This window comes from Narcine bancroftii, chromosome 12 (assembly GCF_036971445.1).
Source record: "Narcine bancroftii isolate sNarBan1 chromosome 12, sNarBan1.hap1, whole genome shotgun sequence".
NCBI classification, from domain to species: domain Eukaryota; kingdom Metazoa; phylum Chordata; class Chondrichthyes; order Torpediniformes; family Narcinidae; genus Narcine; species Narcine bancroftii.
In genome coordinates this window covers 97,909,053-97,933,825 of record NC_091480.1, presented here as the reverse complement: position 1 = coordinate 97,933,825, position 24,773 = coordinate 97,909,053, and the positions used below count along the sequence as shown (strand labels likewise).

General features: G+C 40.9%; 1 protein-coding gene across 8 annotated transcripts in view; it reads right to left on the bottom strand.

Moving 5' to 3' along the window:
• Positions 1–24,773, bottom strand: part of tlk2 (tousled-like kinase 2) — a 107,945-nt gene that overhangs the window by 44,999 nt on the left and 38,173 nt on the right. For all 8 annotated transcript variants that reach the window (XR_011347085.1, XR_011347086.1, XM_069905074.1 and 5 more), the window contains exons 3-9: positions 17,967–18,035; positions 17,167–17,239; positions 15,477–15,520; positions 11,996–12,094; positions 10,094–10,189; positions 9,085–9,177; positions 2,968–3,078 (exon numbers count right to left, since the gene is read on the bottom strand). Coding sequence is in view for 6 of the 8 variants with exons in the window: in XM_069905074.1 (XP_069761175.1) it covers positions 2,968–3,078; positions 9,085–9,177; positions 10,094–10,189; positions 11,996–12,094; positions 15,477–15,520; positions 17,167–17,239; positions 17,967–18,035 (585 nt within the window). In the remaining 2 variants the exon portion in view is untranslated. The remainder of the gene's footprint in view (positions 1–2,967; positions 3,079–9,084; positions 9,178–10,093; positions 10,190–11,995; positions 12,095–15,476; positions 15,521–17,166; positions 17,240–17,966; positions 18,036–24,773) is intronic.

The following is a 24,773-nucleotide window of genomic DNA, read 5'->3' as shown; positions in this document are numbered from 1 at the left end:
AAATAAACTGATTTTATATTCCTGGCACAAGGTAGAATTGGTGTGGTTTGTCCTTTTGTTTTCAGATTTGGTGCAGAAAAAGATTTCAATGACTTATTTAACCGGTTTGCAGAAGAGCAGATGGCCCCATTGTCAGACATAACACAGTCAGTGTTCCTTCCTCCATGAAACATTGAGAGCAAGCTCAGGGTCTTTTCTGCCCGAAAAATATACAGACTTTGCTTCCACTGTCATTTGAGGGAGAGTTTCAAAGACCATTGACCTTCAGAGGGAAATTTTGGCCATATTTCTGCCTTTAAAAAAAAAATGGAACAACTCTTCCCTCACATCATCCTTATTTTCAAGGTCTCACTCGTTTTATCTCCTGAAGATACATGCCAGCCTATCCAACCTACTCTCATACAACTTTCCCATTAACCTGAAAAGCTCCTTTGAATTGTTCCCAACACCTTGAGTCAGGAGATTAATACTACACTCAGTACTTCCGATGTGCTGTTATTCATGCCCTATAGAATTAAATCATAACCTCCTTTTGTAATCAATTCTCCTAGCAATAAACGGCAATTGCTAGCTTTCCCAATTACTTGACTTGCCTTTATTCTAACCGTTTGCAAAATCTTCTCGGAGATCACCATGTAGGTAACATGCTGTTTTACCTTTCATATCAAAATGAGCAGATTCAAATTTTCCGACATCATTTAGATTTTTCACGCTTAAACTATCTATATACATTTGTAGGCTTTATATGTCCTCTTCACAACCAACTTTACTACCTTTGCCATCAGCAAATTTAGCAACCACACTTTGTCCCTTCATTCAAGTCATTCATATAAACTGTAAGCCAGGGTCCTCGCACATGGCTGACATTTGCTACGCTGCACTTTACATTTTGCTTACCACTTATGCCCTATTCTGATTCTTTTCAACCAATCTTCTGTCCATCCCATTAACTTCGGAGACATGATTTTTAAAATTTCTTCAATAATATATGGCACCTTATCAAATGTCTTTTGGAAAAAAATGGGTCCTTTTCAAGTTGGACAGATGTAATTACCAAAAAACAGACAGAAATGCTGGGGGAACTCAGCTGGTCTCAGAGTCCATTGGAGGGAAAGATTATTACCGACATTCTGGGCCTGAACCCTTCTTCACGGAGACATGTCAAGGCAAGTCTCAAGATGTTTGCATTAGTGGAAGGATCACAGCAATAATAAAAAAAAATTAGGGACCCCTCTCTAGAGGGTAGTGGAGACAAGATCAATTGATATATATAAGATTTTTTAAAATTTGAAAGATCAAGGAATTGAGAGACACGGGGGTTGGAACAAAAGACACAGCAGAGAGCAGCCATGATATGAAATGGCGAGACAGACTTGAAAGGGTTTGTAGCCCACTCTCACTTTCTTGTGGTGTTGTCTAGCCTCTCTCGATAGGACAACTTTCTCAAAGAACCACAGGACACTACAGCACAGAAATAAGCCCTTCGGCCCATCTATTATTTTGCCTAGTCCCAATGTCTTGCACCCGATGCATAGACCTCCACACTTCTCCCATTCATGTACCTATCCTAATTTTTCTTGGATGTCACAATGTCACTAATGCTCCCTTTAAACATTTCCTATTTCACCCTTAACCCATGTCCTCTTGTTTTCACCTCATCCCAGAACGAGCTTGGTGAATCTCCTTTGGACTGCCTCTAATTCTACTGTATCCTCTTATATTCTCCATGGAAAAACACAAGACAAAATACCTGTTTAATTTACCTGCCACTTCCTTAGCTTTCATCATTAATTCCTCAGACTTGCTTTGGGTAATACCATTAGACTAGTTTCTGCTTCAGTACCACCCAACCCATGAATGAGAAGCTGGTTTTGGATTTCTTGGACAGTGCGATTCAGGTAGCACTTTCAATTCAGTCTAACTCACTTTGGTCAGATCCTTCCACATCCTAAGCACAAAATTTAGTCTACTGATCTTAAAGTAGTACTAAAGGAAGACTATACTAACAGACGAGCCATCTTTTGAATGAGACATCAATCTAAGGTCCCATTTGACCTTGTGTGAACATCAAGTATTCCCTGGCAGGATTCTGGTATTACAGAGCTGTTATGGTTACCAGGCAGAAAGGTTAGTGTAGCAATTAGTGCAATGCTATTAAAAGCACGAGCGACCTGGGTTCAAATCCAGAGCTGTCTGCACATGTTTCCTCCTACCCTTTAAAAATGTACGGGGTTGTAGGTCAATTGGGGGGGCACGGGCTTGTGGACCAAAAGGGCCTGTTACTGTGTTGTTTGTCTAAAATTATAATACTTCTCTCAATCAAAAAACCAAATATATCTGACCACGATCACACAGTTTGTAATTATAATTCCTGCATTACAATGACCAGTTATAAAGTATTGATTAACTGATTTAAAAAAAACTTTTGCATGCTTCCAAGATGTAGGGGCACTATAACAATGCAAATCTGAAGCAAAAAAAATAATTGCACATGCATGAAAATGAATTTTGGGTGATCAGTAACGATCAGGTTGACTTATTTAGACACTGCTCATTTTCTGAGAATTAAGAGATCGATGGTTTTAACGTGACTACCCTAGGATGCCACCAATCTATTTTCTAAAGCAATCAAAATTCTCCCAAGCCTTCTATTTTCTTTTTAAAATAAATCTTTAAAAAGGTAGTGAAGAGTTTTCCTCAATTATTCAGAGGTGGTACGATTAGCATTAGTTACAGCATTGTTACATCCCCACGAAGGAGTTTGCACATTCTCCGCGAGTCTGCTCGGGTTTTCCTCAGAGGTTTCGGTTTCCTCCTGCCATCAAAATATACCGTGGGTTGGAGGTCAATTGGGTGGCACGAGATCGTGGGCCAAAAGGGCCCATTACCATGTGAATATGTCTTTAAAAATTCCCCATGGAGCATCATTTCTTTACGTTGAGGTCTTGTATGAAAGGTTCATCGTACCTTTTCTATTAGCAGCTTTTTACTCATTGTCACACATTTATTTAACCGTTCTTTGTATCTTTCAAGCATTTTCTGTTGTTCATCTATTTGTCTTCTTAAGTCACAATTTGCCTGAAACACAAAGAAAATAATTGAGCCACCACTATAATTCCAAAATTCTGCAACAGTATCTGCAGATATCCTGGCATTAATGCAAGTGACAAATGCAAAGCCATCATGATTTACTGCAGTATTTATTATCTTATTGCCTTTCAATATCAATGACCTGGATTAGAAAAGTTCCCAATTCTACTGCTAAAAATGTTAACTTCACAAAAACGCTGGGGAAACTCAGGTCACACAGCACCGGAATCTGTTGATTTTCTCCTTTTAACATAAAAATATGTAGACATCTTGATTATAAATTTTTAAAATGCATTGGTTAACTCAAATCCAGCCCTAACCCAATTTTTATACATTGGTTAATATGTGAAGGGAAAGGCAAAAAACGAATGGCAATGGGGAAAATTGAAAAACTAGAAATGGATCTGGAGGAAGTATAAAAGAATCATCATCTGAGACTGCTGAACTCAGCGCTGAACCCAGAGCATGGCAAAGTTGGTGTTTAAATGGTGAGCTGATGTTCTCCTTGAAGTTAGGCTGAGATTCACAAACAAAATTGGAGGCAGAGGGGAAAATGACAAGAGGTAAGAAATTGAACTGACAGTTAAGCAAAAGATCAGTCACACTGATAAAGACACAGGATGCTACTGTAAACCTACAAGGGATCCCAGCAGAGACATCTCATTTCCCGGTACAACTTGTTCCTTTTCACATGGGGCACGTGAGAGAATGCAGTTGGTGGAATTTTGAATAAAATGGAATCTCCATTTATCACCCTCCCTCCACCCTGTACAAGTCCCCTTCCTCCACCTGACCCCTTTCTTACCTCTCAACCCCTTTCTTACCTCTCAACCCCTTTCTTACCTCTCAACCCCTTTCTTACCTCTCAACCCCTTTCTTACCTCTCAACCCCTTTCTTACCTCTCAACCCCTTTCTTACCTCTCAACCCCTTTCTTACCTCTCAACCCCTTTCTTACCTCTCAACCCCTTTCTTACCTCTCAACCCCTTTCTTACCTCTCAACCCCTTTCTTACCTCTCAACCCCTTTCTTACCTCTCAACCCCTTTCTTACCTCTCAACCCCTTTCTTACCTCTCAACCCCTTTCTTACCTCTCAACCCCTTTCTTACCTCTCAACCCCTTTCTTACCTCTCAACCCCTTTCTTACCTCTCAACCCCTTTCTTACCTCTCAACCCCTTTCTTACCTCTCAACCCCTTTCTTACCTCTCAACCCCTTTCTTACCTCTCAACCCCTTTCTTACCTCTCAACCCCTTTCTTACCTCTCAACCCCTTTCTTACCTCTCAACCCCTTTCTTACCTCTCAACCCCTTTCTTACCTCTCAACCCCTTTCTTACCTCTCAACCCCTTTCTTACCTCTCAACCCCTTTCTTACCTCTCAACCCCTTTCTTACCTCTCAACCCCTTTCTTACCTCTCAACCCCTTTCTTACCTCTCAACCCCTTTCTTACCTCTCAACCCCTTTCTTACCTCTCAACCCCTTTCTTACCTCTCTCCCCCTTTGACTGGCACCTGAATCAACTGCATCTGTCCATCATCCTTTACCCCCTGGTTCATCAACCCCAGCACAGTTAGCGTAGAGGTTAGCACAATGCTGTTACAGTGTCAGAGATCAGGACTAGGGTTTGAATGCTACACTGTCTGTTAGGAGTTTGTACATTCTCCCTGTATACGAGTTGATTTCCTCTGGGTGCTCTAGTTTCCTTCCACCCTTCAAAATGTACCAGGGGTTGTAAGTCAAATAGGTATAATTGGGTGGCATGGGCCAGAAGGGCCAGTTACCATGGAAGATGACGTTCAGGGTGGAGGGAGGATGATAAATGGAGATTCCATTTTACTGTTACTGTAATGTCTAAAAAAACAGACAAAAACCCTTCCCACCCTTTCCTCATTATACGAGCCATCTCCTCTCTGCACTCTCAGTCTTGATGAAGGGATCCAACCTTAACGGTTCTTTTTCTCCCAGAGTTCCCCCAGCAGATTTTTTTTTGTTATCTTTCAGGTGCCCATCGACTCCCCTTTGTATTCTTTGGTCACTTATTGAACTTAATTATTTATTGTCAAATGTACTGAAATACAGTGAGAAACTGGCTTTGTGTGCAAACCTGGCGAGTCGACTTCTAGGCAGTACAATAGGTAGTGCAAAAATAGAAGGAAAAGTGTGGGGAAACTGGGGCAATTTACAATGGCCAACAGGCGAGAAAAAATAAGAATCTTTATTGCAGGGATGCCTTTATTTTCCAACTCTGAAGCAGCTTGCCACACTAATTTGGAGCTGAAAATGAGGTGGTGTTCATTGATTGAGAAGGATTGTAATACAAATTCAGGCATCAACATCTTTGGCTTTAAGGAAGGTCAAATTCACCGGAAAACTGGCAGAAATGGGATTTTCATTAAAATGAAAATAATTCATACTGAAATTTTCCCCAAATATACCAAACATCCACTAAATCCTTTTGTAAAAGCAATTTGCAGAAGAGGTTCTTTAACAACACTCAAGGACTCCTGTGCCAGGCATCATTCATCAAACCTATTGGCATTTCCACACCTCAGCTTGCCACACAACATCCTAAATATCTTAACCTGTTAAATAGTTCCACGCCAACAAAAAAGGTTAAAGCTTCAAGGGACGAACTAATTTGAAGCAGATATGGAACACCAGTTGCTTTTTTATATGAACAGAATACATTGCCACATCATTGGTGCTTATTCATGACCACAGGATTCCTGAGATGATGAGCTAGATCTCTGTAGCTCAGATGAAAAGGTTCACAGAGTGCAGGTTGCTTCAGTCAGGCTGTTTGCAATTCACGTACATGCTCAATTCTCCAAATGTTACTGGCCTTGTGGTTGTCAAGAATGCATCACTGAAACCAAATGCTAGGAAGTGTAGTCCCTTACTCTGCAATTCGGCACAACTTGCAGAACTGTGCTGTGTTCCTGCCACATCCCCAAAATTCCAGCCACCAGATTCCTTCTTCATCTGCCAGGTTTCTTAAACACACACAATGATTTTAATGGCACAGAAAGTGGTGAATATCCTTGCTTCTGGTGCCATCTAATGGATTTAACAATCAAAAGCAAACTGCTACAGCTGTTGGAAATCTTAAATAAAGATCAGAAAATGATGCTAACACGCATGACAGGCAGCACCCTCTCGCTTCATCATTCCAAAAGCTTCCTTTTGTGATGCTCTGACCACCCTTTCCATCTTGACCCTCCTCTAACAGCACTGCCCCATGATCATGACCTGGAAATTATGTACATTTAGGTCAGTCACTTAGCAGAACACCTGCATTCACCCCACAAAAGTAACTCTGAACTTCAAGATGCACGTGATTATAATTCTCCAACTTATGGTCCTTTGGTCTCTTGTTGCATGATGTATGTACCAATAAACATTATCACTGTGTTCCATGAAAACTCAAAACAAAGTTGAGGAACTGCACCGTATCTTTCAACTGGAGATTACAGCCTCCTCAACTCAAAGCCAAACTCAACGATTTCAGATTTCTCTCCTCTCCCAGAATTTGAGATTTCATCTGCCTCCTTCATCGCCTTCTAGCACGTATGCACGCAGGCCCTGCTGCAACTTTACCAGCTTGCATCCCTATACCAGGAATATTCTCCCAAACTGATATAGACAGAGCCACCCTCCCGGTCAGCACTACCAATACCTCTCGCCTCATTCTTTCTCACAGGTTCCATTGCTCCAGAGGCCTTCCTTGCTTTTCCCGTCCTTCCACTTTTCTCTGTAACCATTGGTGTACCACAGGGATAGGTACTGGGACCTTTGCTGTTGGTTGTATACATTAAACTAATGGGTGTGAATGTAGAAAGCATATTTTTAATTTCACAGAAGGCATGAAGATAGGTCCCGTTTTTGAGAGGGAGCTAGATTGTATGAACAGTTGTTAAAATAGGCATGGAAGTGGGAGATGGAATTTAATCATGAAAAATCTGAGGTAATGTTTTCAATATAATGAAGGGTAGGACACCAAGTAGTAGCGAAAAACAGAAGAGGTTCAGCATCAATTTCCAAGGATCCTGAATGGCAGCAGCACAGGAAGATCAAACTATTAAGGAAGCATATGGGACACTTGCCTTCATTAGCCAGGGGAGATACAAGAGCGAAAAGGGTAGGCCACAGCTGGAGCAGTGCCTTTAGACTTGATCACCATGTTTTACAAAGGATATGACTGCAGAGCAAAGGTGCAGAGGAAATTCACCAGGATATTGTCTGTGATCGAGTGTTTCAAGAGGAGAACTTGGTATGTTGGGTTAATTTTATTTGGAGTAGGGGTTGAGGGGGTACTTAAAATTATGAGGGGCATAGATAGAGTACATATGGAGATGCTTTCCCCCCCCCCCCATGAGATTGATGAACAGCATCCTAGAAACAAGTAAATCAGACCAAAATATTTATATACATTTATACATGTGTTACGTACTGTAAATTACTGTGAATTGTGTGTGTACCATAGTCCAGAGAAACGGATTGTACAAGTACAGTCAGAGGATAATAAACTTGAATTGGGTTAATAAAAGGTTCAGTGAAGCATTTCCCTCAAAAATAAATATGAAGCATCATGCTTTTAAGACTCTTGCCTGGTCTTCAGAGAGTTTGGTACTATTTTCAATGAATTAAATAGTCTAAATCATTGATTGTACCATGACTACATGAGAGTTTGAGAAACAATGATTAATTAACCAGATATAGTTTGATTTTCAAACTTTATACAAAATGGTGAATTATTTTGAAATATTGCCATCATTTGATTAGTTACACAAACTTCATATTATTTGGACTGATCTCCATTTATGATCAGAGTTCTATATTCGACAATAATCTGTGCGTTTATAGTTCAACAATTACCCAAAATGGATAGAACCGGGCCTATGTCGGATGATCGTTATTTTTTTCAGAGAACTGGTCATTTCTTTAATAAAAACAGCCCAATATCAACAGCAAATCACTTGTAACAGTGTTTAAACAATAACAAAGAACAAAGGAAGGCTTTTTGAGCATTAAAATAATGTTTAATTCTCACCAAAAAAAAGCTGGCCATCACTGATCACCGACATCTCCCCACTGAGGTCTGCACTGCTGCCGGAAGCCTGACATCCCCAGTCAATTCGGCACCAAATTTTTTTTTCAGATACATGAGAATTTCTGATTTGTTTCAGATATCCTCATTTATCCAAATTTTAAAAAAAATTTCAGATAATTGAGGATTTTGGAGAATCTGATTTCGGATAATCGGAGTTGTACTGAACTGCCATCTGAAATTCCACATTTACAAAGACTACACTTCCTGAGTATTATGGCAAATTTCTCAGGCTATGCTCTACATGCAGAACTCAGGATGTTCTCTTTACCTTGTGTCTAAATGAAACTCTAGGAATCAAATTACTGTAATTTAAATAACCCAGATCACACATAATGAACGGGCTGGATTCTAGACCTGATCCAGAATCGATGCTTGGCTTTAGAGTGGTTTGAAATTCAATCCAAAGAGCAATGTGAAGGAGAGTCAAAGAGGTTGGTGTTTTCTTTCACATTTGAGATTTTGTAGACAATTGCTTTTGTTTTGCAATTTTAGGTCAAGTTTTTTTTAAAAGCATAATACCTGGAGATTTGTACTCTTGCCCACAGGGTGTGGTTTTCAAAGGCATATTAATTTTATAACTGCATAACTTTAAAATTCATGAAGTTCAAATGCTCAAATCTATCATACCACTGTTAGTAAATTTACAGAATTAGCAAACCTATTCAATCCCTCAAATTGTAGCCTTGATAAGGACCATACTTTCAAATACTACAGTAGAGGTGTGATACACAGAACGAGATTTGGTCAAACAAATTAAAAGTGAAATTTTGAACAAATGATTTGAGTCTGCACCCAATTTCCTTTGTGAGTTGCAAGTACTGTGCTAAAGTGTTAAGTGATGTGAAGTTGAAACAGGTTAAAAGGCTGAAATGAAAAGTTTTACCCGTAGTAAGTCATCGATCCGGCCTTCTTTCTTTTCTAAATCAGAATTTTTGTTGCTTTCCAAGGCAGTGAGCTTTTCCAACGTGAAGTCTGTCTGCAAACACATCAGACCATTTCCCTTAATAAGATTTTATACTTTGAGCGAGCAAAAATCCATCTCATATTTTAAATAACTTTTTAAAATCAGTGTCACCTGCTGCTTTTTTTTCTAAAAAAAGCATTCAAAAATGTTACTTCATAGAGAAATGCTTCATAATTTTAGACCTGGAAGGTCTGATTTTAAGAGTTTGCCCCTCAGCTTTATCGATCCTTTAAGTTCCCTACATTACCTTGAAAACTTCAATCAAAGAACCTCGCCATCTTGTAAATTCCACAGGGCGTGGTTTTCAAAGGCATATTAACTTTATAATAACTCCAAGACACAACTTTAAAATTAATGCAGTTCAAATGCTCAAATCTATTATACCACCATTAGTAAATTTACAGAATTAATAAACCTGTTCAATCCCTCAAATTGTAACCTTCTGAAGGAGCAGATCCCATAAATACTACCCAATCTGCATATAGCTCCTTGCAACTTAAATTAGTGTTTTAGTGACTAATGCATTCTCTCGTGATGTTTAAAAACCCACATGCAACTCCAGATCTAGTCAAAACCCGTCTTTAACTGTAGCACAATTTCTCTTCCCTTACCTTCTTGACGTCAATATAAACATTCGTTTAGACTTCATAAATTTGAGAAAAATATCATTTATTAAATATATTTTACGATCATGTCACTTCCTATCACTTCCTCTTCAGCCTCTAGTTTCTGCCTTTCTAATAAGAAAAACGTACCAAATCCAGTAATTTTTAGGACCATAATTTATCTTTCCTGAAATCTATTCACTCCCATTTGTACCCTGATCCCTCTCTCTTGGTTCATCAAGGTTCTGACTATTCCATTTTTATTTTTCCTAAAACTGAAATTAAATTGAGCTTTGGTTTTATACATTTCATGCAAATCATACCTGAGATTGTTTATGTTGTATGCTACAGATCTTTTGGGAGTTGCAGGATTGCTCGGTGTTGGCTGATCCCATTGACGGCGGGCTACCGTGCTGAACCTCGGATTTAAACAAAGGAACGTGCATAATTTCAAATCGAACTCTTCAGCCCCAATACCCCCAACTGTGGATTCAGAATTTGCACTGTTTAAGATATTTATTGCTCCTGCATTAATAGCAAACTCTCTTGGACCTTGGTCCAAAACAAACTTGTCTTGTGTTTCTCACCCTTCCACCAAGCTCAAAAGAGTCTCCGATGATCAACAACTCTTATTTTATGAAGCAAGGTTGACAGAGCTGGGGCTTTTCTCTTTGGAGCAACGAAGAATGAGAGGTGACTTAGAAGAGGTATGTTGGCTTAGATAGGGTAGACAGCCAGATTCTTATTTCTCGGCCACAGCAGCAAATTTCAGAGAACATATGTTCAAGGTGAGTGAAGGAAAGTTTGGGAGAGATGTCAGAGGTATTTTTGCTGGGGGTGGTGGAAGAGACTGGTATAAAGGAGACATTCAATAGACTCTCAGAGGGCCACATGGATGCAAGAAAAAGTTATAGGTGTGAAGTGGGAAAGGGATAGATTGTTGTGAAGCAAGTTTACATAGGTCAGCACAACATCAGGGCCTGTACTGTGCCATTCTATGTAATTGGTGCTATGTGCTAGCTAAAATGGTTGGAAACTTCTTATACATTTACCACACACTCCCATACTCTACACCAGTGGTTCTCAACCTTTTTCTTTCCACTCACATTCCACTTTAAGTAATCCCGGTGCTCTGTGATTGGTGGTATGCGAGTGGGAAGGGAAGGTTGAGAACCTCTGCTCGAGACACAATTGTTATTGAAATATTTTGCTTGAGAAAAATGGTCATTGGCTCATTTCCTTTGGAGTTATGAAACCATGCACATAGCGAGTCAATTAGGTACAATTAAAACAGTAGCTTTCAAACTTTTTCTTTCCACCCAGAGACCACCTTAAGCAATCCCTTAATAATCACAGAGCACCAATGGCATAGGGAATACTTAAAGTGGTCTGTGAGTGGAAAGAAAAAAGGTTGAGAACCACTGGTCTATACCTTTCCTTTGCTCAGCCAGAACTCTTCCCTCTCACTTCACTCTCCTCCTCTTGTTGCTTCATCCATCCTATGCCACAAGTCACCCTCTTTCTCACTTCAATCCTGAGCCAACAAGCAATACTTTCCCCATCTCCTATGCCACAAAGACAAAAGTCGTAGCTCTGTCAACCTTGTTTCATAAATAAGGATTGTTGATCATCAAAACACCAGCCTCAGAAATTTGGTCACATAGTCATGGGTGTATAATGAGTAGAGCAGTGGGCTAAGCATGCATCCTTGGTAATCAGTGAGGAGGAGATGTTGCTTCCAATTCATAGTGACTGTGGGGTGCCGAGGCCCAGTTTTTGTAGCTTGTTGACCAGCATTGAGGGAATCATGGTATTGAAGACTGAGCTGTAGTCTAAAGCGCAGCCGTATGTACGAGTTGTTTTCGAGGTGTTCCAGAGCTGAGTGGAGAGCAGCAATATTGCATTTGTTATGCTTCAATGTGTAGCGTCCCAGGCTACTCTATTTTTCTTCATAAGCTAATCCCTTCAGTTCTGGAATAAACCCTATGAAAACTCCTCTGCTCAGCTTTGAAAGCCAATACGTCTTTTCTCAAGGAGACCAGAACTGCATTCAGTACCCCATTTGCTGGCTCATCAAGACAAAAGTTGAAAGCACAGTGAGTAAATACTAAATTTAAACATGGGGTGGTCAACATTCAAGCTTCACTGACGGCTGTGCGGGATGAGCCAGCACTGGAGGTGCATTCACCAATTTAGATATTTCCCATTAAGTTGATTGTACTCACAGACGGTGATGAATATGATAAGGAATGTTGTGGGGACGATCGAGCTACCGGTGGCACACTCCGCCCTGGACTCGTGCCTGTAACATTCCCGCCAGCAAACTGAAACACAAAATCATTTGGATAGGACAGGCAAGACACCAGGCGAAATGCACAGGTTTGCTGACAAAGTAGAGCCATTATTTTCTGCACAAATTTAACAAACGACACCTGTATTTCATTTTGGCTGTTCAAAATGCAACAAGATCTGATGGAAAAGTGTGGAATATACAGGTCTTTAACCTCATGAAACACGTTTCATTTTGATCTCCACTCTACCGATAAAAACTTTTTGTATACGTACCTATTATCCTGCTACACTGTAGTGTTGGATTTAGAAAGACAACTACTCCACATACCATTGGACCATCCTCAAAACTTTAATGTTTCACCTTAAAATCAGGGTCATCCAATACAACGGGTCTAAAATTCAAACCATGACAGTGAAGTCTCAACACCACTTCCATCTTCCTGCTAGGTCCAAAGCAATTTCGTGTATCCCGATAGTTACTTGTGAAATCTCAGCACTCCTCTGCAGGATCCGCCCACTCCAACTGCTGTCAGCTCCATACAAGCTTCAAATGGCCTGTTATAGGAGCTGAGAGTGGCTTATTTCAAAATAGCCAAATAAAATTGAAACCTTTACATGGTAATCTATTAAAATAATGTGGTTTGCTTTCAATAGCATCCACTGGTCAGCGGTAATGGCCAGATTTTTTTTGTGGAGGGGCGGGGGGGGGGAAATCTTATACAAAGGGTATCATTCAAAACTAACATTTTGGGTGGAAATTCCAGAGTTGTATTATACGCCGGCATATGCAGCACATTGACTATCTGCAGCTCAACTCAGCATTACCAAGGAAATTGTTGAAACTCATTGCTGGATACAATCACATTTTTAAACATTCTTTCTGAATGGATACACCAATATCCCCAAGTGTAAAGCCCTGCAAAAGGTGGTGGGCACAGGTAAAACCCTCCCCACTGTCAAGAACATTTACAGGGAAGGCTGTTGTCAGAGAGTAGCAGAAATCATCAAGGATCCACACCACCCAGTACACACACTGCTCTCGCTGCTGCCACCAGGAAAGAAGTATCGGTGCCACAAGTCTCACGCCACCAGGTTCAGTAACAACTGTTACCCTTCCACCATCGGACCCCTCAATGACAAACTCAATTAGGGGCTCATTTAAGGTCTCTTGCTTGTGCACGTTATTGATTTTTTCTCTCTCTGTATTGCAGTTTGTTTACATTCCATTATTTGATTATATATGTACAATTTTTCCCCCACTACCAGTAAGTGGTAATTCTGGCTCACCCGCAGGAAAAAGAAAAAAAATCTTAGGGTTGTGTGTGATCTCATGTAGGTACTCTGACAATAAATCTGAAATCTGTATGTGTGACACGATTAAAGTGGTCATTTATTTCTTCTTTAGCTGCTGAAGCAATGCTAACCCACCATGTTCAAACAGTATCTGCCTCAAGCTGTTGTCATCATGCTTTTAAATAGAAGTGCTATACTTCATGATGAAAGAACAGCAATGCATGCAGAAGTTAGGGTGAAGTGTTAGTTAACAAAAACATTTGGATACAAGTTGGTCATTTTGTTCTCAACCCTGTGCCACTGTCCTTGACACATTTTAGACCAGATTCCCAGGTACATTCAACTAGTTTGATATTCATCTTAGCTTTGAATACATCCAAGGACACAGCCTCCATGTAATTCTGGGAGGAGTTCCACAATTTGTGACTTTGACAGAGGAAATTTCTTATCTCCACATTAAATAGGCAACCCTTCACTCTGAATCCATGCCAGCAGGTTTCAGATTCTTGCTCAAGGGCAAATATCCTATCTGGTCCCTTCAGAATCTGATATACTCAGAGACTGCCTCTCACTCTTCTAAATTTTAAATGCCTGATCTTTGTAATCGTTTCAAGAATCAACCTTCTTAAAATTTTCTGAACTGCTTCTATTGCAATTTGTGTTGTTGCAATAGGTAATCCTGCTCCGTACAAGAGGAATCACAGGTTCACATGTTAGTGCACGAGCCTGGCCAAGGAGACAAAGGTGTGAACATGCCATTCATGAGATTATGACTGAACATCTGCCTAAAGGTGTTTTGGTCTCCATGCTACAGAGAAGATAGTCAAGCTGGAGGGGCTGCAGAGAAGGTTTACAAGGATGTTGCTAGGACTCAGGGGCCTGAGCTATATGGAGAGGTTGAGCAGGCTGGGGAATTTTTTTAAGCCGGTAATGAAATCCTACTTTAGTGACCTGGGAATCCAGCACTGTCTGTAAAGAGTTTATACGTTCTCCCCGTGTCTGCAGAGGGTTTCTTTTGGGTGCTCTGGTTTCTAAAGTGTATGGGGGTTAAAGGTTAATTAGAATATTTGAGCAGCACTGATTCATGGGCCATTTACTGTGTTTTATGTCTGAATTAAAAAAAATTTTCCTTAGACCGCAGGAGGAAGAGGAGAGATCGCATTGAGGTGTTCAAAGTCATGAGATGAATAGATCAAATAATTTGCCCAGAGTTGGGGAAAATAGGTAACCAGAGGGCATGGGTTTCAGAATCAGAATTTACTGTCATGAACATGTCATTAAATTCTGTGTTTTGCTGTAGATTCACATATTATGAACCATCTTACAAGAATATATTAAAAAATAAAAATACTACATGAAAAGTAAGACCGTGTGTTTGGTTCATTGATTATTCAAGAATCTGATGGCGGAGGGGAAGAAGCTGTCCATGTGCCATTGAGAGTTCGTCTTTAGGCTCCTGTACCTTTTCTCTAATGGTAGCAGGGTGAAGAGGGGATGGCCTGGGTGGTGGGGGTCTCTGAGGATGAAGGCTGCTTTTTTAAGACCCCGCCTCATGTAGGTGTCCTCGGTGGAGTGAAGTCTGGTGCCTGTGATATTGCAGGCCAAGTTAACTTCCATCTGGAGTTTTTTTTTCCTTGTCTTGAGATTTGATGTCACTATACCAGACAGTGATGCAACCAGTCACAAATGCTCTCCACAGTCCATCTGTAGAAGTTTGAGACTCTTCGGTGACAAACTGAATGTCCTCAAGTACCTCACCAAATAAATACCTGATACCCGGATCATGGTGATTGAACAGAATGAAATTTCCTTACACTTGGCAACAGCATGAGGGTTAAAATTCTGCATTCATTTTTTTTTTAAAAAAGATACATTTTTAAGATAGTTAAGCATCAACATGAAAAAAATTCACATGGCCCCTATCATTGCATTAAAACATGTTCCATCCTGAATGTTTTACCTCTGCATAGTGTCCATCTTAAATAAAGTTAGACAATCAGTGAGACTTTTTCTGATCACACAATTGCTAAGGAGATACTGGCAAGGCATTTACACACAGAATCAACAAGGCGCCAAGTGTCATACGACAACATACCAGATATTACAAATTCTGCGGCTTACCTCGAAGTAATCACTAATTTTATGTCCCCTTGCACTGCCTTTGCCTACAAAGGAATAAAGTATTAGTGACAAGGCAAAAGAATTCTGAGCTCCAAAGGTGATCTATTTTTCATCTTTTCTCAATATAATCACAAAAAAACCCAAATCTGCTCTAACTTGATACAGTAAAAGTCTCATACGCTACTGCCCAACTAATTGAAAGTTTCAGTGGTTCAGTTTCTGGTCCACTGGGCAAAACTTGCCACACATTGGTGCTCTGGTGTCCATGCTCCCTTTAAATTTACCTAATTCATTGGAAAATGTATTAGAATACTGCCCAGCATCTCAAAAAAGGAATTAAAATGTGCTGGAGAATGATAAGAAATAACATCCAAGACTCAAAGTTTCTGCTTGTTCAGTATCATCAAATCCAAAAGTGGCAGATCATTAGTTTTACTGGAGTTTATTTCAAATGTGTTCATATATGGCAGAGAATGCAACAGGAAGGCTGAAGACATTCAAGGCAGGGGCTCAAATGGTCGCATCTCAGGAATGGCAGAATGCGGAATGTTACTTTGAGGGTTTTTGGAAAACTGCCCATCTTCGTGGACCACAATGAATTGCGAAAATTGAACTGTTGTACGTAACAAGCAGGTCCTACTGTGACCCAGGTTCAAATCCTATGCTGTCTATAAGAAGTTTCTCTGCTCTCCCCGTGTCCGCGTGGGTTTCCTCTGGGTTCTCCAGTGTCCTCCCATCTTCTAAAAACATACGGGGGTTGTAAGTTCATTGGGTGGCATGAGCCACCCATAACCGAGCTTGTCTGACTAAATGTAAATTTAAGTACCCTTTAAACTTTAAAATTGGGCTAATTGTGCAACTAGAGCCACTATGAACAAATGGCCCATTTATATTCATTGTATTCAGTATAGTTAACAAAGCATTGGGCATGGAACATCTTGTGGGATCTATTTACCCACACTCAACTCTTTAATGCTCCTTTCATTCTAGTTCGGGAATGGGAGTAAGATAACACAAGGCCATTCGGTTGGATAACATTGAAGGAGGGGGGTAGAGTATCCTGTATCTTGGAGATCAACTCACTTTCTACTCATGCAGTTAGAGCATTGTTCATCTATGTCAGCCATTCTCATTGGGGGCTATACAGCCAACTAGAGGCCACAGGACATTTCAGGGGGCACTGGAAATGACGACTCTCAACAGCTGAGATTCCTGCACATCATTGAAGACCGTTTTAGGATATTTGTAAGGACACAGCAAAGCAGTAATGATTAGCTCCACTCAGCAACAGAAACAAGTAGATTCAATAATCACTTTCTCTGTAACAAAATACTAAACTTGCATTTAAAAATGTTTCACCAATTCATTTGGATAAAGCAGAACCCAAAATATTTGTATGATCACAGGTGCCATGAAGCACATTTAGACTTTCACTGAAGGTGGCATGAAAATATAAACTATGAACATAAACATGGAGCATCTGATGGGAAAGTGCATTCCAAGAATCAGAATTTAAATAGTTTAAATACAAGCAGAAGGATGGATCTGAGCAACCTACTGCAAGCATTTTAAAAAAAAAAGATGGTCTTTTTCACAGAAAACATGGTTTATCAAATGTAGCACATTCTACGTGAGCTCCAACAGTCAGTGTTCTGCTAAATGTAATGTCTCCAGCAGATTAATACTTCACTTTGATTGGCGTCATTGTAAGGTTCTGCCTTTCTTTTCCTCCCTCGTTGTTCACTTTGTTTCTTTTCTGGTGTCTAGAAAAAAATAGAAAATTGAACTTTCCTGTTCTGTCAAATTCAATGAGCCTCGAGGTTTTTCAAATAACCATTCCACAAATTCATGGAGGAAGAAAAGAGATAGCACTAGACAATATTCAGTGTGTAATCTTTCTTTCAGCATACATATCGCCAAATAGAACCTTCATATAAATGATTAACCCAAGAAGGTGTCAACTATTCAACAGTTCTTTTTTAAAGAAAATCACGTTAAGAGTGAAACTTGGTCTCAAAAAAGCATCAGCTTCTGCTTCATTTTGTTAAGGGAGGTAAACAAGCCACCGAGGGAAACAGCCACCTTACTCCACCACCGGAAGAACCTGGACATCTCAGGTTTGCTTTTCACTCTGGCAAGGAAATCTAATGCTGATGACACCAACTTCCTTTTATACATAAAAGCCAAACATTCAGCCTTTAGGTGAAAGTGTCCATGCAGATTTAAAAAGCCAAAAGTAAAGATATTGCCTGCAGCCACTGTGCTTGGGTCAGATTGAATGATTATTCATGCAAGATGCATTCAATTTTTAAGACCAGATTTCAGTCTCACACGAGGAATCATGATTAAAATTAAAATCTGGTTTCTTGGCAACATTTGAATTCAACATGAGATCTTGGAGGTCATTAAAAAGTAAGAGTCCCAGAAATTAGGAATCTTTTGTTTTTCTAGCACAAAAGAATCAATTACCCTCTGTGTACAAATACTGACCTCTGATTCCTTGTCACTTAACGATCCCAAGCTGCACAAACTCTGGTTGGACGATTCATTTACTGGCATCTAAAATAAAGAACAGAAGAGTGGTGATATTTCCCCCTCCTTCAAATCATTATTAAATCAAAAATTTATAATGAAATTTTGAAAATACATTTGATACATGACAAGCAGTAATTGTAATGCCCCAGAATAGAACAATTTACCAAAGGAAAAATGAACTAATGGCCAGCTGATACTTACATTCACAGCTATTTAATACACATTTAAAAAGGCAAAAGAATCTGCCAGCTCTTGATCCTCATCTCTCAGAATTCCGACAAAGGGTCTTAGATATGAAATGTCAACTCAGATTCTCCTTCCTGTCCTCCAGAGTTGAAGTGCCAGTTGATGAAGTCGACAAAGACGATGCGGTCAAACAATAATCATGGGTTTTATGAGCAGAAACTCATGGTACAATAATGAAAGACAATAGGTGCATATACAGTTATATCCAAGGGGAGTGTCCTTAACAGTAGAGATAATGCACAGCCAATGTTAGTACAGCAAGACTCGTCAGAGGGGAGACAGGCAGCTTGGCAGACATTCACCATAGTCTCCCCCTGGCAGAAGAAGGGTTAAAATCAAAAGGACAGCTGCTAGGGAAGACTGAAGTAAGCGATACATGGATACCATGTTTGGCATTGAGAATACTCTAACAGCAAAAATACACCAGTATCTAGCAAGCAATCGAAATATAATGAGATGTTTTATGAATATGTCAGCCTATCAGGTTGTTTACAAATTCTGGTGCTTCTTCTCAAAACAGGTGGCTCCTTTACAACCTTGGGAACTGGTACAGGGCCTGGGTCTGTAGTGTGGGAAGGAGTGACTTCTGGACCCGCTTCAGAATCGCCAGCATGAGGCAGTGGAATCTGAAAGCTTACTAGGGGTCACAGGCTGGGTGGGGGGGGTGAGTCCAACCTCTCAGGCTCACTCTGAGTAGGGGTACGAGGAAAGGGTGAACCAGGCGAGGCCAGATCTCTTAGGGGTACAGTGTCAGTACTCCCGTCTGGGAATTTAACATGAGCGTAGTTGGGGTTAGTATGCAGTAGTTGAACTGGTTTGACGAGGGAGTCTGTTTAACACGTGCAAGCGTGGCTCTTTAGCAGCACGGTTGCAGGCTCCGATAAACAGGCTGACCAGTCCATCACAGTTCCTGATTCTATCCTCACTTGATGAGACAGTATTTTTTTTTCTTTGGCTTGGCTTCGCGGACGAAGATTTATGGAGGGGTAATGTCCACGTCAGCTGCAGGCTCGTTTGTGGCTGACAAGTCCGATGCGGGACAGGCAGGCACGGTTGCAGCGGTTGCAGGGGGAAATTGGTTGGTTGGCGTTGGGTGTTGGGTTTTTCCTCCTTTGTCTTTTGTCAGTGAGGTGGGCTCTGCGGTCTTCTTCAAAGGAGATTGCTGCCTGCCAAACTGTGAGGCGCCAAGATGCACGGTTTGAGGCGAGATCAGCCCACTGGCGGTGGTCAATGTGGCAGGCACCAAGAGATTTCTTTAGGCAGTCCATGTACCTCTTCTTTGGTGCACCTCTGTCTCGGTGGCCAGTGGAGAGCTCGCCATATAACACGATCTTGGGAAGGCGATGGTCCTCCATTCTGGAGACTTGACCTACCCAGCGCAGTTTGATCTTCAGCAGCGTGGATTCGATGTTGTCGGCCTCTGCCATCTCGAGTACTTCGATGTTGGAGATGAAGTCGCTCCAATGAATGTTGAGGATGGAGTGGAGACAACGCTGGTGGAAGCGTTCTAGGAGCCGTAGGTGACGTCGGTAGAGGACCCATGATTCGGGGCCGAACAGGAGTGTGGGTATGACAACGGATCTGTATACGCTAATCTTTGTGAGGTTTTTCAGTTGGTTGTTTTTCCAGACTCTTTTGTGCAGTCTTCCAAAGGCGCTATTTGCCTTGCCAAGTCTGTTGTCTATCTCGTTGTCGATCCTTGCATCCGATGAAATGGTGCAGCCGAGATAGGTCAACTTATTGACCGTTTTGAATTTTGTGTGCCCGATGGAGATGTGGGGGGGGGGGCTGGTAGTCATGGTGGGGAGCTGGCTGATGGAGGACCTCAGTTTTCTTCAGGCTGACTTCCAGGCCAAACATTTTGGCAGTTTCCGCAAAACAGGACGTCAAGCGCTGAAGAGCTGGCTCTGAATGGGCAACTAAAGCGGCATCGTCTGCAAAGAGTAGTTCACGGACAAGTTGCTCTTGTGCCTTGGTGTGAGCTTGCAGGCGCCTCAGATTGAAGAGACTGCCATCCGTGCGGTACCGGATGTAAACAGCATCTTCATTGTTGAGATCTTTCATGGCTTGTTTCAGCATCATGCTGAAGAAGATTGAAAAGAGGGTTGGTGCGAGAACGCAGCCTTGCTTCACACCATTGTTAATGTTAATGAGACAGTATTACTCCACATTAAACACAACATGAAAGAGGCACAGTTGTAAAGTGATGAGTGCATTTCCTCAATAAGACATCACAATACCTAGTTTAGGTAACCATTCTATTGAGCAAGCCAGTCAGGTCCTGAAGGACAAAGTTATCTGACCAGGCCTGCAGCAGGTACTGGGAGGCAACCCAAGGGGAAATCTACTTGAACTCATCCTTGCCATTAAGCATGCAACAATATACTTCATCGTGATGGTGACAGGGCTTACACCACAAGATAGGAACAGAATTTGGTGTCCAAATGAAAATCCAGCAAGATAGCATTGGTCATAGACCTGTTTGGATAGTGGGCAAGTTTAACATTGCCTGAGAGGCAGGAAACAAGGCAAGACCAGCCTCTTAAAACATTTCATGGTTGATCTCAGAGCCAGAGGTGAATAAGTATTTGGTACTGCAACTATGTCTTTCTTCTGTACTGGCATGATGGTGGCCTTCTGAAATAGGTGGAAACCATGTCCTATTGTAGAGACAGATTTAGAGATGCCTGTGTATACATTTGCCAGTTGATCTGTGGAGGTTCTCCAGTCACATCCTGATACTCCATTTAGACCAGTCTCTTTCAGTTGGTTCACTCCTCCTGAAGTAAAAGCAGAAATGCTGGAGAAACTCAGCAGGTCTCGCAGCATCCATAGAAGGTAAAGATATTTAACAAGATTTTACACAGTGAAAGCCTAAGTTATGAGTGAAAAGCAGGCAGGCATTTGAGTTGCAAGGCTGGGGAGAAGGGAAGAATGGGAAGGGGGAGGAGTACAGACTGACATACAAAGTGTTAATTGGATATGGATCCGACGCACGAGAGGCAAGGTAAAAATTGACTGGGGACGGGAGGCATTTTTTGGCTTTGTTAAAGTAGAGCTGGGGTAAAGGAGAAGAGAAAGTGACAAAATTAGAGGATAGGAGATCTTGGAGGAGGGGAGGACTAACAAGGCACTTTTACACAGCCGCTGAGAAGCAGAAAATTTCTGCAAATTTTATGCTCCGCTGGTAGTGTAAAAGTGTCCTGATGGAATTTATTTGCCAAATTCCATCCTGTAATTTTTCCACCAAGACCCCTACACATTTTTAGGGACAGGCTGCAGTGTAAATTGACTGCAGGCACTCCATAAGAAACCGAGCTAATTAATACAAAGTTCACCAACCAACAAACTCCGCAACACAGGAAGGCAGTGTAAAAGTTCTTAGAATCTGGAGAAGCTGACGTTAATGCCATCCAGTTCCCAGATGGAATACGAGGTGCTGTTCCTCCAACCGGGAGGTCTCAGTCTGGCAGTTGTAAGGTAAAACATCATGAGATGGGAATGTGTAAGGAGTTACCCTGCCCTGTACAGGGCTGTAACAAGATGTAAATGCATCCTTGTACTTACAAGATAAGAGAGACATTGATGGATTGAGAGGCAGGAAGCTAGTAGGGAAAGGATAGCAACAGTTTTAGTCATTGGACAAGTAATGATATGATGATGTTCTAAGCATGTATCCAAGGGTATAAAAAAATCACCATTTTGCTGATAACGGCAGAATGCATTCTCCGACTAACATGTTTAGTCGCAAGTGTTACAATCCGGTAATAAAGAACAAAGAACCCTGATTTCGACTCAGCCTGGTGTTTGTCTCACTCATTCATGAACAAAGCAGACCTAACACAGTGCACAAGACCACGGACGGACATGTTAGTAAGGGAATGGAAGGGGGAATTGAAATGGGTTACCACTGGGAGATCCCAGTTATTGCGGTGAACAGAGCAGAGGTCCTCAACGAAGCGGTCTCCCAATCTGTGTCCAGTTTCTCCGATGTAAAGGAACCACCATGAGAGCACCTTTGCTGACATGTTTGTCCAGTCTCATACACTGCCAGACTGAACTCCCAATGGTCACCCATTTCAATTGCCTGCCCTAATAAAACACAAAGCAAGAAAGTGATAGCTGATCACAACCAATTGGATCATTTTAAAGATCTGCAATCACTTCCAATTGTGAACAGTGGACAATTAAATGGTAATGAAATGTGAAACACAATGAACATCTCCCACATTTCCAATAAAAGTGGAGGTCAGAAAGTCTGCTAAAGACACCATCAGCTAGTAGTACCAACTGGACAATGCTTTTCAGTTTCCTGCTGAAGGCCTCCACCTTAAAAAAAAGTTTGCAGTGAATTCATTTTCAAATGATCAAGGATATGGCCAATACTTCACATTTAAAAACAAAAGGTGCAACTATATCCTGACCAATGAAATGCTCTAAGAATTAGCCTTCCCTCCAGACAAATTGCTCTAAGTTAGCAACAACAAAGTTCACAAAAAGTCCAATCCAGCCAATTTCTGCTTTATCAATCCACTCTTATCATGGGCAAAGTGACGGAATAATTTGAATTCCACAAGATCTTAACTACATGGATCCAAACATTAATGCAGGTATTTATTTCTTGAGGAGAGTCAACAACAATGTAGCATCAATTGTTATCAAGCACCCCAAGTAAAAATTCAAGAACAATTTTCGCTATCTGGAGACAAACTTTTTAAAAAAATTCCAATGACCTTTTTATGCTAAGTTTGTCTCTCGGTAGTGAAAAAGGCGATTCCGATGACTTCATTTTCATTCAGGGCTGTTTTATAACATGTATATTTGATGCTACTTTGATATCCTCAATAATTCAATACCTACATTAGTGTTTGTATCCTTGTACTTTGGGTTTTCAATCTCCTGGTTCTGATGCAACACAATTCAGGAATTACCAAGTACAACTCACTAAATTTGTTCAATGGCTTTTTACTTTTATTGATTATCAGTTAGAGTTCAAATCACAGCTACTCTAGATTATAAAGCAAGATTATAATAACACCTGGACAACATGGGGGGGGGGGGGGGGGGGAATTTGCATGGTGAGCTCTAACTGGCTAGGTTGCATTTACACTATTGAAAGCTAAGGATGTGGGTTAAAGTCTAAAGTACTTAAGAACAGAAATCTCAGCTGACCCTTCAGTGCAGTAATAAGGCAATGCTCACATAGTAAATGTCTTTTTCAATCAATCGTTCTCGAGTGGATGCAAAAAATTACTTGGTACAATTGGGCAGCATGGTTGGTGTGGCCATTAGCGCCAGTGATCGGGACTGGGGTCTGAATTCTACGCTGCTGTAAGGAGTTTGTATGTTCTCCAAGTGTCTGCGTGGGTTTTCCATGGGCCTCCAGTTTCCTCCCACCATTCAAAATGTACCAGGGGTGAAGGTTAATTGTAAATGGGCCGCACGGGCTTGTGGGTTAAAATGGCCCTGTTTCTGTGCTGCACATCTAGATTTTTAAAAAAATTAAAATTATTAAAACCTGAACCAGAAGAATTTAATTCAAAAAATTAATTTCAAAGAAAATAAGGAAAATTAGCCACGAATTTTAAGCACCAAACAATATAATTAAAAACCGATTTAGTTGTTTACACAGCAAGTTGAAACAAAGTGCAAAACTTGCTGTTTAAGAAATTCATCTCCAACCTCCTGAACCTAGACCTCAGCAACCTCCTCTGTAACTGGATCCTGACTGATAGACCGCAGTGAGAATTGGCAACGCCTCCTCTACAATCATCCTGAACACCAGTGCCCCACAAGGTTGTGCATTTAGCCCAGACTATACACCTTATACACATGATTAAGAGGTCAAGTACTGTTCCAACTACAAGTTTGCAATTGGCACCACTGCTGTAGGACTGATTGTAAACAAGACGAGACAGAGTACAGGAATGAGAATTTTGCGTCAAGACTTCTACCTCTCCACCATCATACTCAACAAACTCAATCAGGAAATTACTTAAGGACTCTTACTTTATTTTTCCCCCCATTCCTGCATTGCATTTACTTACATTTCTTGATGTCTCTACATGGGTACGTTGAGTCAGTATTTTTTTGTACTCTCAATAAGAGGTAATTCTGCCTCACCCGCAGAAATAAGAATCTCAGGGTATGTGATATCATGTACATGTTCTGACAATATCGGAAACATCAGCAAAAACAAAGCAACCTCAGGACATTAACTTCAGGAAATGCGTACATACCCATCTGTATTATCAATGCTGAAGTGGAGGCAGTGGACAGCTTTAAGTTTTTTGGAATAAATTTCACCTATAACCTGTCCTGGTCCAACCATGTTGATGCTACAACCAAGAGACAACACCAATGCTTCTACTTCTTCTGCCCCTGATGTCCTTTAACAATTTTTAAAAAGATGCACCTTAAAGAGTATCCTCTCTGGAGACATCACAGTTTGGTATCTGAACTGCTCTGTCCAACACTACCAAGAATTTTAAGAACTTAGCTTAAACCATCACATAA